General features: G+C 61.6%; 1 protein-coding gene across 1 annotated transcript in view; it reads left to right on the top strand.

Annotated features, from left to right (window-relative positions):
- The window catches only part of FGFR2 (fibroblast growth factor receptor 2), a 76,891-nt gene that overhangs the window by 38,583 nt on the left and 25,663 nt on the right, over window positions 1-12,645 (top strand). Inside the window, 3 exon segments of the mRNA XM_080687844.1 lie at window positions 4,924-5,315; window positions 9,346-9,490; window positions 12,222-12,418. Coding sequence (XP_080543970.1) covers window positions 4,924-5,315; window positions 9,346-9,490; window positions 12,222-12,418 — 734 coding nt within the window.

The raw sequence follows: 12,645 nt of genomic DNA, 5'->3' as shown, positions 1-12,645 counted from the left end.
CACACGCTCCCTTCACGCCCGTGAGGGGGAAACCCGTTCCCGTGACATCCGAGCGTCGGGCCCGCCCGAGCAGGAGTCCCTCGCCCCGGGCGTCCTGGCGGAGCGGAACCGAGGTGACGAGCGGGGGTCCATCTCTCCCCCGGAGAAGCGCACGGAGCCATCTTCCTTCCTTCGTTTGTGTTTCGTGAATCCTCCTCCGGGGGTGTTTTTCCATGATTTTTAGAGAGTGGGAGGGAGAGGGACAGAGGGAGAGCAACATCGATGGGAGAGAGACACTCGGGCCCTGGCCGGTGTGGCTCAGTGGATAGAGCGTCGGCCTGCGGGCGGAAGGGTCCCGGGTTCGATTCCGGTCAAGGGCATGTACCTTGGTTGTGGACACATCCCCAGTGGGGGGTGTGCAGGAGGCAGCTGATGGATGTTTCTCTCTCATCGATGTTTCTAACTCTCTATCCCTCTCCCTGCCTCTCTGTAAAATATCAATAAAATATATTTTTAAAAAAATTAAAAAAAAAATAGACAGAGACGCTTGGATGGGTTGCCTCCTGCATGCACCCGGACCAGGGCCGGGAATCCTGCGACCGAGGTCCGCGCCCTCGACCGAAATCGAACCTGGGACCCTTCAGTCTGAGGGCCGCTGCTCTAGCCACTGAGCCACACCGGCCAGAGCCACCGACCAGTCTTCCTATCGGCTGCCCCACAGCATTGCAGACGGAGTTCTGCCCAGGGCCGTGGGGGGTCCTGGGGGGCACCTGAGCTGCTGGAGGGCCCCCGTGCCCCCGTCCCTGCCCTGTGCCCCCCGGCCCAGCGGTGGGGGGCCGCCTGTCCTGCCCGTGACCGCGGGACCTGCTGCCCGGCCCGCGCCCCCAGCTGCCGGCTGCTCCTGGCGTTCCTGGCGTTCACCCTGGTTTTTCAGAAGTGAGAACGGGAGCCCGTTGCTGTCATCCCCTGGGAGTGACCACTGGTTGGTGGAGGGTCTGATGGCGTCTGGTGGGGGGCGCCGGGGGTGTGGGGGAGCGGGAGGAGGAGGAGGGGGGAGGGAGAGGAGGGGGAGGGGGAGGAGGGGGGAGGGAGAGGAGGAGGAGGGGGAGGAGAGGGAGGGGGAGAAGGAGGAGGAGGGGAGGAGGAGGGGAGGAGGGGAGGAGAAGAGGAGGAGGGGAGGGAGAGGGGGAGAAGGAGGGGGGAGGGGGGAGGGGGAGGAGGAGGGAAGGGGGAAGGAGGGGGAGGGGAGGGAGAGGGGGAAGGAGGGAGAGGGGGAGAAGGAGGGGGGAGGGGAGAAGGGGGAGGGGAGGGGGAGGGGGAGAAGGAGGAGGGAAAGGGAAAGGAGGGGGAGGAGGGGGGCGCCCGCCCCATGCAGACGCTGGCACCGGGACCCCGTCCAGGACATTTGGGGCAGAGAGCGCGGTTGGGATGGAAATCAAAGCCTGATGTGGGGAAAGGGAGCGAGAGGCCTCCCGGCCGTTGGAAAACATTCTGGGACGTTCCCTGGGTTTCGTTTTCTGCCGAAGGCCGCTGTCCGGGGGCCGGGGAGGGGGCGAGGTTTCCAGGACAGGGGTCCCGCTCACATCTCGGGCCCCGACGTGAGAAAGGGCCGGGGGGCGGGGGGGGGGTTGTTTGTAGAAGGCGAGGGGGTGGGAAGGCTGAGCTCGGGCGGGAACGCGGTGTTGGCACGCCGTCATGTGCGAGAGCCACAGCCTCCAGCCGACGCGGGTGTTTTCTTAAAGAAACAGCGGGGAGAGCAGTCACTTCACAGCGGAGCCCGCGGCCCGCAGACCACAAGCCGAGCCAGACCGCGGCCCTGGCGCGGGCCCTGCCCGGCCGCCCCGTGAGTCAGCGCCCCTCCGCAGCCTGGCGCGGCCGGGGCGGGGGGAGCCGGTGCCGGGCCCATGAAAGCACCCATTGTTCCCGGGCATCGGGGCCGGGACGCCGCGCACCGTGTTTGCTGTGAAAAGATTTATGAGGGACAAGCGCGTGTAAGGGAGACGAGGTGGCGGAGAGTCCGCGGGCCTGGCTTACGGGACGTGTAGGGTCTTAGAGCTCCTTCGTTGTCTGAGCATCGACATTCGGGGCCACGGTAAACACTGGCCTGTGAACACCCAAACACGGGCGCAGAGGTGGAAAGCCGAGCCCCGGAGTGGACGGGGGCCCCACGGGCACGGCTCGGCGGGAGGGAGGGAGGGAGGGAGGGAGGGAGGGAGGGAGGGAGGGCGGGCCCCGCCCCCACCCACAGGTGACGGGTACAAGGAGGTTGGCTGACGCGCTCGGCTGGCGGTCTGCACCCCAGAGGCGGGTGGGTGTGCGTGGACCTCGCTCTGGGGCCGGGGCTGGCCAAGGTCACCCAGACCCCCACCCCCGCCAGCCGTGAGCGGGGGTCCCCGTGGCCTCGGCCGCTGCCAGGCCTGCCCAGGAGGCTCGCCGCCACCACCACCACCACGATGCCGTCAGCCAGAGCGGGAGGGTGTCTGCGGGTCCTGGAGGGGCTCCCGGCTTTGCAACCCGCTGCCCCCCACGTTAGAAGCCTCCTCTTCTGGGTCCTTGGTGCAGCCTGTCTGGGGGATGATGATATTGGGGCAAAGGAGTGACTTCTTGGGGGGCCCCAGCAATCCTGTTTCTCACGTGGAAACACGGGCAGGTGTCTGACGTGCTGGCAGATCCCGGCACGCGGTGTGCTAAGAGAAACCTCTCGCGCGCTTTCTTTATTTTTTTAAGGTTTTTATCTATTTGTTTTTTATTGATTTTTTTTTTTTTTAGAGAGAGAGGAAGGGGAGGGACAGAGAGATAGAAACATCCACGAGAGAGAAACATCACGATCGGCTGCCTCCTGCACGCCCCACACTGGGCCTCAATCCCGCCATCGGGGCACGTGCCCTGACCGGGAATCGAACCGGCCACCTCTTGGTTTCTGGGTCGACGATGCTCAACCACTGAGCCACCCTGGCCGGGCTTTTAAAAAAGTCTTTAGCCCTGGCTGGTGTGGCTCAGTGGATAGAGCGTCGGCCTGCAGATGGAAGGGTCCCGGGTTCGATTCCGGTCAAGGGCATGTACCTTGGTTGCGGGCACATCCCCAGTGGGAGGTGTGCAGGAGGCAGCGGATCGATGTTTCTCTCTCATCGATGTTTCTAGCTCTCTATCCCTCTCCTTTCCTCTCTGTAAAATACCAATAAAATATATTAAAAAAAAAAAAAGTTTTTAGCCCTGGCCGGTGTGGCTCAGTGGATAGAGCGTCGGCCTGCGGACTGAAGGGTCCCAGGTTCGATTCCGGTCAAGGGCATGTACCTTGGTTGCGGGCACATCCCCAGTAGGGGGCGTGCAGGAGGCAGCTGATCGATGTTTCTCTCTCATCGATGTTTCTAACTCTCTATCCCTCTCCCTTCCTCTCTGTAAAAAAATCAATAAAATATACTTAAAAAATAAAATAAAAAGTTTTGAAAGACTAGCAACAGGCTTCTGCAGTAAAATCAACGTGCTCTTGTCCAGCCGCCTCCGCTCAGTGACGTTTTAATCAGAGCGGCTCAGAGGGACGGAGGCTCAGACAGCCTTCGTTCTAACGTGCTTGCTCCCAGCCCGGGCCGGATGCATGGGTGACACCGGGTGGGACCTCCTGTCCCGCGGCAACTGCGACCATTCGAGTGGCGTTAGAGACGGCCCCTGCTGGGGGGGAGGCAGGGAAGGCTGGTCCCTGCGGGTGGCGGGAGGGCAGCGCCTGTGGACAGTGGGGGCTGGGTGTGTGCTGGCTCCCGACTCAGCTGCTGCGGACAGAGGTCCAGGGAGTTTGTCCTCCCAGTTCCTGTGGACAAGACACCCCGCGGGGGGGGAGGGCGGGGGGTCTGTCACGGCTTCTTGAGGACCCTGGTGTTCAGACGCTCGGGCACCTCTGAGTCGGAGAGGGGCCTCTCCGGGGCTGAGACAGGAGGGGTGTCCTCTGTTGGTACCCTTTTCCCGAGAGACGTAAGGCGAGGGCGGTGGGGAGCGGTTGTAGCCCACCATGCATGCGGCCTCTGTTAAGGCGGTCTAGCCCGGCCGGCGTGGCTCCGTGGTGAGTGCCGACCTAGGAACCAGGAGGTCAGGGTTCGATTCCCGGTCAGGGCACAGGCCCGGGTTACGGGCTCGATCCCCAGTGTGGGGCGTGCAGGAGGCAGCCGATCCGTGATTCTCTCTCATCGTGGATGTTTCTCTCTCTCTCTCTCTCTCTCTCTCTCTCTCTCTGTCTCTCTCTGTCTCTCTCTTCCTCTCCCTTCCTCTCTCTGAAATCAATCAAAAAATATTTTTACAAGAAAATAAATAAAAAGACAGTGTCAGCCTTGCCCGGTCGTGGAGCTGGTGCCCCTTCCTGGGGCCACGTCTGAGTAAAGCAGGGGTCACACGGGCCGTGCGCCCGGCCTCTGGCACACACACACACACTCGCTGTTTGTCGAGGAAGTGACGGGGGGACGGAGGTGCCCGCACACACGGAGGAAATGCCCGTGGGAAGGGAGAAAGCCCTTGGTGCCTCCCGCCTGTCTGTAACCCTTGGTTTGTTTTCTTTAAAAACAAGCGCGGAAGGTCTGCTCAGAGCGTCTCGGAAATGGGTGGGGGGCCCGTGAGTGGGGGCCGTTTCAGTGTCGGGGTGACGGGAGCGTGGGTCACCTGCCTACGAGGTTAAGCTCACGGTCCAGGCGTCGCCCCACGTGGATACAGGACGGTCCCTGCGCCCTGGAAATGGGTGGGGAGCCCCGTGTGTGGGAGCCGTTTCAGTGTCGGGGTGACGGGAGCGTGGGTCACCTGCCTGCGAGGTTAAGCTCACGGTCCAGGGGAGCGCCCGGCGTCGCCCCACGTGGATACAGGACGGTCCCTGCGCCCTGGCCGTTCGCCTTCTCGTCCGTCCCGGGAAACACTTCCCCTCGCTCCCCCGGCGGCCACGGACACCCCGCAGCTCTCCGCCAACAGGGTCTCGTCTCCGTCCTCCAAAACGAGTCTTCTCCACACCCGGGCCGCGCCCGCCCAGCCCTCCCGAGTCCCTTTTGTTCGGGCCTGGACGGCCACGTTACTTCCAGGAGCTCCGCCAGCCGACGGGAGGCCTTCTTGGCTGCAGTTCACAGGCAGCCTACTTACCCGGCTCTCCCCCCTCCCCGCCCCCTCTCCCCACAGAGCGCTCCCCGCACCGGCCCATCCTCCAGGCCGGCCTGCCCGCCAATGCCTCCACGGTGGTCGGGGGCGACGTGGAGTTTGTCTGCAAAGTGTACAGCGATGCCCAGCCCCACATCCAGTGGATCAAACACGTGGAGAAGAACGGCAGCAAGTACGGGCCAGACGGGCTGCCCTACCTCAAGGTCCTGAAGGTGAGGAGGAGGACTTCCTGAGTCTGAAGGAGCCCCAGCGGGGGTCCCCCCCCCCCCCCCAGAGGGTCCGGCCACACGGTGCTCTGATTTCCGGTTGAATCCGAGAGACGAGTCTCCGATGGGGCTAGTGCAGAGGGTGCTGGGGAATTAGTCAAAACCCCAAGGGATTTATTTGGGGGTGGGGGCGGGAGATGGGGGGGGGGGCGCCGAAGTTGGAGTCAGAGAAGTTCAGTCATTTATCGGCCTGAGATCTTCGGGGAGACGTTTTTGGCTCCGCTGCCCGTCTCTTAAGGGTGGGGATCCCGAGATCATCCCCATGCAGGGCGGCTGCGGCAAGTAAGTGGTGGGGGGCGGGGGCGGGGGGGTCGCCAGAAAGAGCTTTTTAACTCCTGGGAGTGGGGGGGGGGCTGATGGTGCTGTTTGCTGATGTGTTCATCGGACATTAGGGTCAAAGGTTCGCAGCCACCTTTTAGCAACCATTTAGATCAGGCGTCCTCAAACTACGGCCCGCGGGCCACAGGCGGCCCGCCGAGGACATGGATCCGGCCCGCCGGGTGCTGCTGCCTGTCCTGCTTAGCAGCCGACGCGTCCCGGGACCGCAGTGCGCCTAGGAATTTGTTCATAGTTTTTTTTTTAAACTATAGTCCGGCCTTCCAACAGTCTGAGGGACAGTGAACTGGCCCCCTGTTTAAAAAGTTTGAGGACCCCTGATCCTCCTTTTTAAAGAGACCCCTTTACCGTGGAAATTCATTCACGTGCGGTTTCGACAGTAAACTTTACATTTTATTTTTTTTAAAAAAATATAGTTTTATTGATTTCAGAGAGGAAGGGAGCGGGAGATAGAGAGAAACATCCACGATGAGAGAGAATCATGGATCGGATGCCTCCTGCACTCTCCACCCTGGGGATCCAGCCCCCCGGGCATGTGCCCTGGACTGGGGATCAAACCCAAGACCCTTCAGTCCGCAGGCCGACGCTCCACCCGCTGAGCCGCACCGGCTGGCAGACAGGGATCCGTAGAAGCTGGTTCTGCACCCATGAAACGTGGGGCCGGGACCCTTGCTCCCTGAGCCTCTTGCCTGCTCCCTGCCGTCCCCGTTGTGACAGCATCAGCGTCTCGATGCTGTAGACCAGGCGTCCTCAAACGACGGCCCGCGGGCCACAGGCGGCCCGCCGAGGACATGGATCCGGCCCGCCGGGGGCCGCTGCCTGTCCTGCTTCGCAGCCGACGCGTCCCGGGCCCGCAGTGCGCCTAGGAATTTGTTCATAGTTTTTTTTTTTTTAAACGATAGTCCGGCCCTCCAACGGTCTGAGGGACAGAGAACTGGCCCCTGTTTAAAACGTTGGAGGACCCCCTTGGGCCGGGTGGCGCCCTAAGCCTCACCCCCCATTCTCCCCGACACGGGGCAGCTCTGAGACAAGGCCCTTACAGGAGCCGCCACCCCCTCAAGCCACCGCAGGTTCCCCTGAGCACGGCACCCTCGGGGTGCTCTCTCCAGCTGAGACCCCAAAGGTTGGAGAGCTGGGAGAAGGTGACTCACCCGGGAGCCACCACCCTCTCCAGCAGGTCCTCTCCCATCGTCCGCTGTGGGCGTGGGCTGTCCCCTCCCCCCGAGGCCTGGGCCCCGTGTGCCGGTGGCGGGACGGCGCGGCGCCGAGTCGATGTTGTTCTCTGTCTGTTCCAGCACTCGGGGATAAATAGTTCCAATGCGGAAGTGCTGGCTCTGTTCAATGTGACGCAGGCGGACGCTGGGGAGTATATATGTAAGGTCTCCAATTACATAGGGCAGGCCAACCAGTCCGCCTGGCTCACGGTCCTGCCCAAGCAGCAAGGTAACCACGTCTCTGGCTTTTCGTCCTTTTTCTGTGTGTTTTTTTTTTGTGTTTTTTTTTTTTTTTTTTTTTTAAAGAAGGCTGGATGTGGACGCTGACAAGACATGGTGCTTTGGGAGATGGCAGGCAGCTTACGGGACCCTCGGTGGCCTCGGGGTGTCCGTAACCATCTTTCTTGGGTGATGCGGCTGGGGGGTGCCAGCGGCCATGGAAAAGCGCTCACGGTGCCCGCTCTGGTTCCTTCCTCCCCTAGGTCGCCCCCCGCCCCCCCACCCCAGGTTTGAAATCGGCCGTTCCTTCCGGGGCATCTTGTTTGGGCTGCGCAGACCCCATCATCACGGCACATAGACGCCATGTGAAACGCGTACCTGCGTGCCCATTGGTGGCGTGGCACCACGGATCCACGGAAGCCGTACCTCCTCCGGCCCCCGGTTTTCGGGGAAATAGGGGCACGGTGTCGTTTGTCCACGGGGCATCGTTTCCTTGGTTGGATGACTGATCTTGTGAGATGCTGCCCTTGACCTTGTGTCCTTGACCTTATTGTCCTTGACCTTGGTGCCCTTGACCTTGGTGCTCTGGACCTTGATGTCCTTGACCTTATTATCCTGACCTTGCTGTCCTTGACCTTGATGTCCTGGACCTTGCTGTCCTGGACCTTGATGTCCTGACCTTGCTGTCCTTGACCTTGATGTCCTGGACCTTGCTGTCCTGACCTTGCTGTCCTTGACCTTGATGTCCTGACCTTGATGTCCTTGACCTTATTGTCCTGACCTTGCTGTCCTTGACCTTGATGTCCTGGACCTCGCTGTCCTGGACCTTGGTGTCCTTGACCTCGATGTCCTTGACCTTATTGTCCTTGACCTTGATGTCCTTGACCTTGATGTCCTGGACCTTGCTGTCCTTGACCTTGCTGTCCTTGACCTTATTGCCCTTGACCTTGGTGTCTTGACCTTGATGTCCTGGACCTTGCTGTCCTTGACCTTATTGCCCTTGACCTTGGTGTCCTTGACCACACTGTCCTTGACCTTGATGTCCTTGACCTTGTTGCCCTTGGCCTTGGTGTCTTGACCTTGATGTCCTGGACCTTGCTGTCCTTGACCTTGATGTCCTGGACCTTGCTGTTCTTGACCTTGATGTCCTTGACCTTATTGCCCTTGACCTTGGTGCCCTTGACCTTGGCGTCCTGGACCTTATTGTCCTGACCTTGATGTCCTGGACCTTGATGTCCTTGACCTTATTGCCCTTGACCTTGGTGCCCTTGACCTTGGCATCCTGGACCTTATTGTCCTGACCTTGATGTCCTTGACCTTGATGTCCTGGACCTTGCTGTCCTGGACCTTGATGTCCTGGACCTTGCTGTCCTGGACCTTGCTGTCCTGGACCTTGCTGTCCTGGACCTTGATGTCCTTGACCTTATTGCCCTTGACCTTGGTGCCCTTGACCTTGGCGTCCTGGACCTTATTGTCTTGACCTTGATGTCCTGGACCTTGCTGTCCTGGACCTTGGTGCCCCGGACCTTGCTGTCTGCGATTGGGGGCAGCCCACGTAGTGAATGTCCTGGGGGAGCTGCTGAAGGCCGCCCCGACTCCCATTCACACGCTCAGTTAAAAAGGGAGAAAAAGCCCAGGTCTCTCACTGCCGAGATGGAGCTGTTTCTTCCTTTTCGTTTCCGCGCTGTGGCGGTCAGGACGGTTGACGCGAGTCCAAGTGGCCAATCCTGGCAGCCAGGTGACTTCCTGGCCGGTCCCCAGGGGCCGGACGGACGTGCAAGGCGTCCGCGTGGAGGTGCCTTCGGGGTTCTGCTCTGCACCCCAGTCACCGAGACAGAACCCCCCCCACCCCTTTCCTTGAGGTGGGGAGTCTGAGCCCACAGGAACGAAGCCCCGGGGGAGCGGGGTGCACACACGGGGACCCCCCTCATCCAAAGCGCAGCGGAGCCGAGAGCGCGCGGCCCCCGTGGCTGCTGTTTCCATGGGTCCGCAGGCGCCCCCCGGTGGTGGCGCTGGTGTGGTGACGGGCCTGCGAGGTGAGCCGCTGCTGTCGCTGTGTCTCTGGTGGTGGGCTTCGTGGACGGGCCGCCGCCGGACCCTGCGCAGCCGGCCCCCCCGCCGGGCCCCCGCGCGCCGCCTCCGGGTCCAGGCCCCTCCGCCCTCATTCCTGTGTCGTCTACCTTCTCTCTCGCTCCCCTGTCTTCTAGGCCGCCGGTGTTAATACCACGGACAAGGAGATTGAGGTGCTCTATATTCGGAATGTAACTTTTGAGGATGCTGGGGAATATACGTGCTTGGCGGGTAACTCTATCGGGATCTCCTTTCACTCTGCATGGTTGACAGTCCTGCCAGGTACATACCGCGCGCTCCCGCCTCGACTGGGTGTCCCGGGCCTCGGTCCCCCCCCTCTTCCTGGTTGGGTGCTATGGAGTCCACACGCTTCTGTCCTCAGAAACGGGCCTTTTCCTCTTTGCAGAAAGGCTTGGAAAGGTTCACGGCCCTCCCCCAGGATAAAAGCCGTTGCCTGGGAAAGTCACGTACATGCGGGGGGGGGGTCCCCCAGGCACGTGCACGATCACGTGACGTGTCTCCCCGAGCCGCCCCCCCGCCCCCGCCCTCCAGGGGACCTCACATTCTCCGTGAGTCACGGGGTCGATGTGGAAATGCGCCCGTCCATCCACGTTTCTCTTAAGACGTGGAGATTACTTTGTAACCCAGAAAGTGATTTTTTTTTCCTTCTCTCATTTTATTTTTTTTTATTTTTATTTTTTAAATATATTTTATTGATATTTCACAGAGAGGAAGGGAGAGGGATAGAGAGTTAGAAACATCGATGAGAGAGAAACATCGATCAGCTGCCTCCTGCACACCTCCCACTGGGGATGTGCCCGCAACCAAGGTCCATGCCCTTGACCGGAATCGAACCCGGGACCCTTCAGTCCGCAGGCCAACGCTCTATCCACCGAGCCAAACCAGTTTCGGCTCCTTCTCTCATTTTAAATGCCATTTCGCTATGTACGTTGACTCCACGTTCCGTTTTTAACGCGGCGTAAACAGACGATGGACGTCGCAGCCGCCCGGGCGGGGGCTGGGGGGTGGGGGCCCTGCGTGTGGGTGCACAGAAGCGGTGTGGTGCCCGTCTTGGGGCTCGGTGGCTCCCTGCATGTGGCCCCGGGAGGGGCTGTCCGTCTGCCTTCCCCGCAGAGCATGCGCTTGCCTCTTGCTCGATGTTATTTCGGAGAAATCAACATCAGCTGCCTTCGCGCTGCCCCCCTCTGTCACCTAAGTGTCTGTCCGGTCCTGCTCCTCGCGTTTCCGCGGTGACGGCTTTGCTGCGTATGTCCCACGACCTTGTTAGCATGCGGTGCCACCTGCACGCGCCTCCCGTCTCCGGCAGAAGGCGGTGGATCGCTCCCCGCGGCGCCGAGCGGCCTAGCGTTCTGACTGTCCTGCGAGCATTTTTTCTGATGAAAACGTGTGAGCTTCAAGTAATGCCATTGCATTCGTGGTCCCTGGTACGGGGTACCTGCCCTGAATACGTGCGCTGCGAGCAGCGAGCTTGCTTTTGCTCGCCGCCCTGCGCGCCCTGGGCGCCCGGTGGGCCCGCCTTAACCAGCCCGCCCGACGGTGCCGCGCGCTCTCGCCGAGAACGCGGCCCCAGGGCAGCGCTATGCAAATCACTGCTCGCGGTCAGCCATCGAGGCCCGAGGAGGGAGTCCACGCTATTGGGATTGACATAAGAACGTGCTCACCCGCGTAATTACACGTGGACGCACACGCACTACCGCTTCCGTTGTTCCTTTAAGGGCTGTAGGGATGTATCGGTGTAACCAGATACACAGGAAATGGTAATGGTCATTATGACCATCGCGATTATTTTTTGTGTGTTAATCCTCACCCGAGGACGTTCTCCCATTGGATTTTAGAGAGAGTGGAAGAGAGAGAGAAAGACGGGGAGAAACATCCATGTCACCTCGATGGGTTGCCTCCTGCACGCACCCCGACCAGGGCCCGGGCTGGGGAGGAGCCTGCAACCGAGGTCCATGCCCTTGACCGGAATCCAACCCGGGACCCTTTGGTCCGCAGGCCGATGCTCTCTGTCCACTGAGCCAGCTGCCTCGGGCGAAAAAATTATATTGGTGACGGATTAAGGACTGTCACAGACACCATTTGTGGGCTGCACGTAAAGCTTCTACGTCAGAAGCGAGTCCGCCTGCGTGTTAAGGGCGTTTGCTCGTCCCGTTCGTACAGTGGTCGGCAAACTCATCCGTCAACGGAGCCGCAGTCTGCCGACCACGGAGGCAGTAGAACCGCGGGCGGGGCCGCGCTAAGGAATTGGACCCCTTTTGGGGCCGGCCTGCCTGCCCGGTGCCTCTCTCCTCCATCTCACACGGACCTGGGCACATCCGAGCCCCGTCCCCTCTTCCTCTGGAATAGCTTGCCCACCTCAGACGGGCACGGTCCCTTCAGAAACCACAGTGGGCTCCTCTGTCTCTGAGGACTCGGTCTGCACGGGGCGGGGGGGGGGCGAGGGGGGGACCCCACGGAGCACAGCCCCTCCTGTGGGTGTGGGTGCCCTGCCTGTTCTGCCCCAGCGTGCCAGGTCTCAGAGTCTAGTCCAGCCGTGGGCAAACGACGGCCCGCGGGCCGGATCCGGCCCGTTCAGCTGTTCTATCCGGCCCGCGGAGCCGAAAGAGCGGAGGGTTCTCTTGCTCTCCCCTCCGCTCCTTTACTTTGAATTTATATTAGTTCACACAAACACTCCATCCATGCTTTTGTTCCGGCTCTCCGGTCCCGTTGAAGCACCCATGGTGGCCCTCGAGTCAAAACGTTTGCCCACCCCTGGTCTAGTCTGCCCTCGGCCGCTGCGGCTGCAGGGACCACTGAGGCCATAGGGAGCGGCCCCCGGGCCCTGGTGGCAGAGCAAGGGGTGCGGCAGGCGCAGGGCCCCGGGCGCTGGGCCGTGCCGAGCGCTCCGTCGAGAGGCCCGTTCCTGTGCGTGCCCACTGCCTCCAGCCGTGCCCGGATGCGTCCGCCCAGCTCCTAACGGCGGCCCGCTTATCTCCCTCCCGCGACCGCCCAGCGCCCGTGCGGGAGAAGGAGCTGCCCGCGGCCCCCGACTACCTGGAGATCGCCATCTACTGCATCGGCGTGTTCCTCATCGCCTGCATGGTTGTGACGGTCGTCGTGTGCCGCATGAAGGCCTCCGCCAAGAAGCCCGACTTCAGCAGCCCGCCCGCCGTGCACAAGCTCTCCAAGCGCATTCCTCTGCGCAGACAGGTAACAGAAAGTAGATGGAGAGTTTGCAGAACCTACGCCCAGCCCCAGCCACAGCTCCTCGGTCCCCCTGCCCCTCGGCCCGACACCCCCAGCTCCTGGGAGTTAGTTCCCCGTGCCCGCGGGTCTGCCCGCGTCCGATGGGAGCCCACGGCGTCCAGCGCCCAGGACGAGAGAGGGCGAGGCAATCAGCAGGACGAGGGGCACGGGGGGGGGGGGGAGGGGAGGAG

The sequence above is a fragment of the Plecotus auritus genome, assembly GCF_963455305.1.
Source record: "Plecotus auritus genome assembly, chromosome: 9".
Taxonomy (NCBI): domain Eukaryota; kingdom Metazoa; phylum Chordata; class Mammalia; order Chiroptera; family Vespertilionidae; genus Plecotus; species Plecotus auritus.
This window is presented reverse-complemented; position numbering and strand designations above follow the sequence as displayed.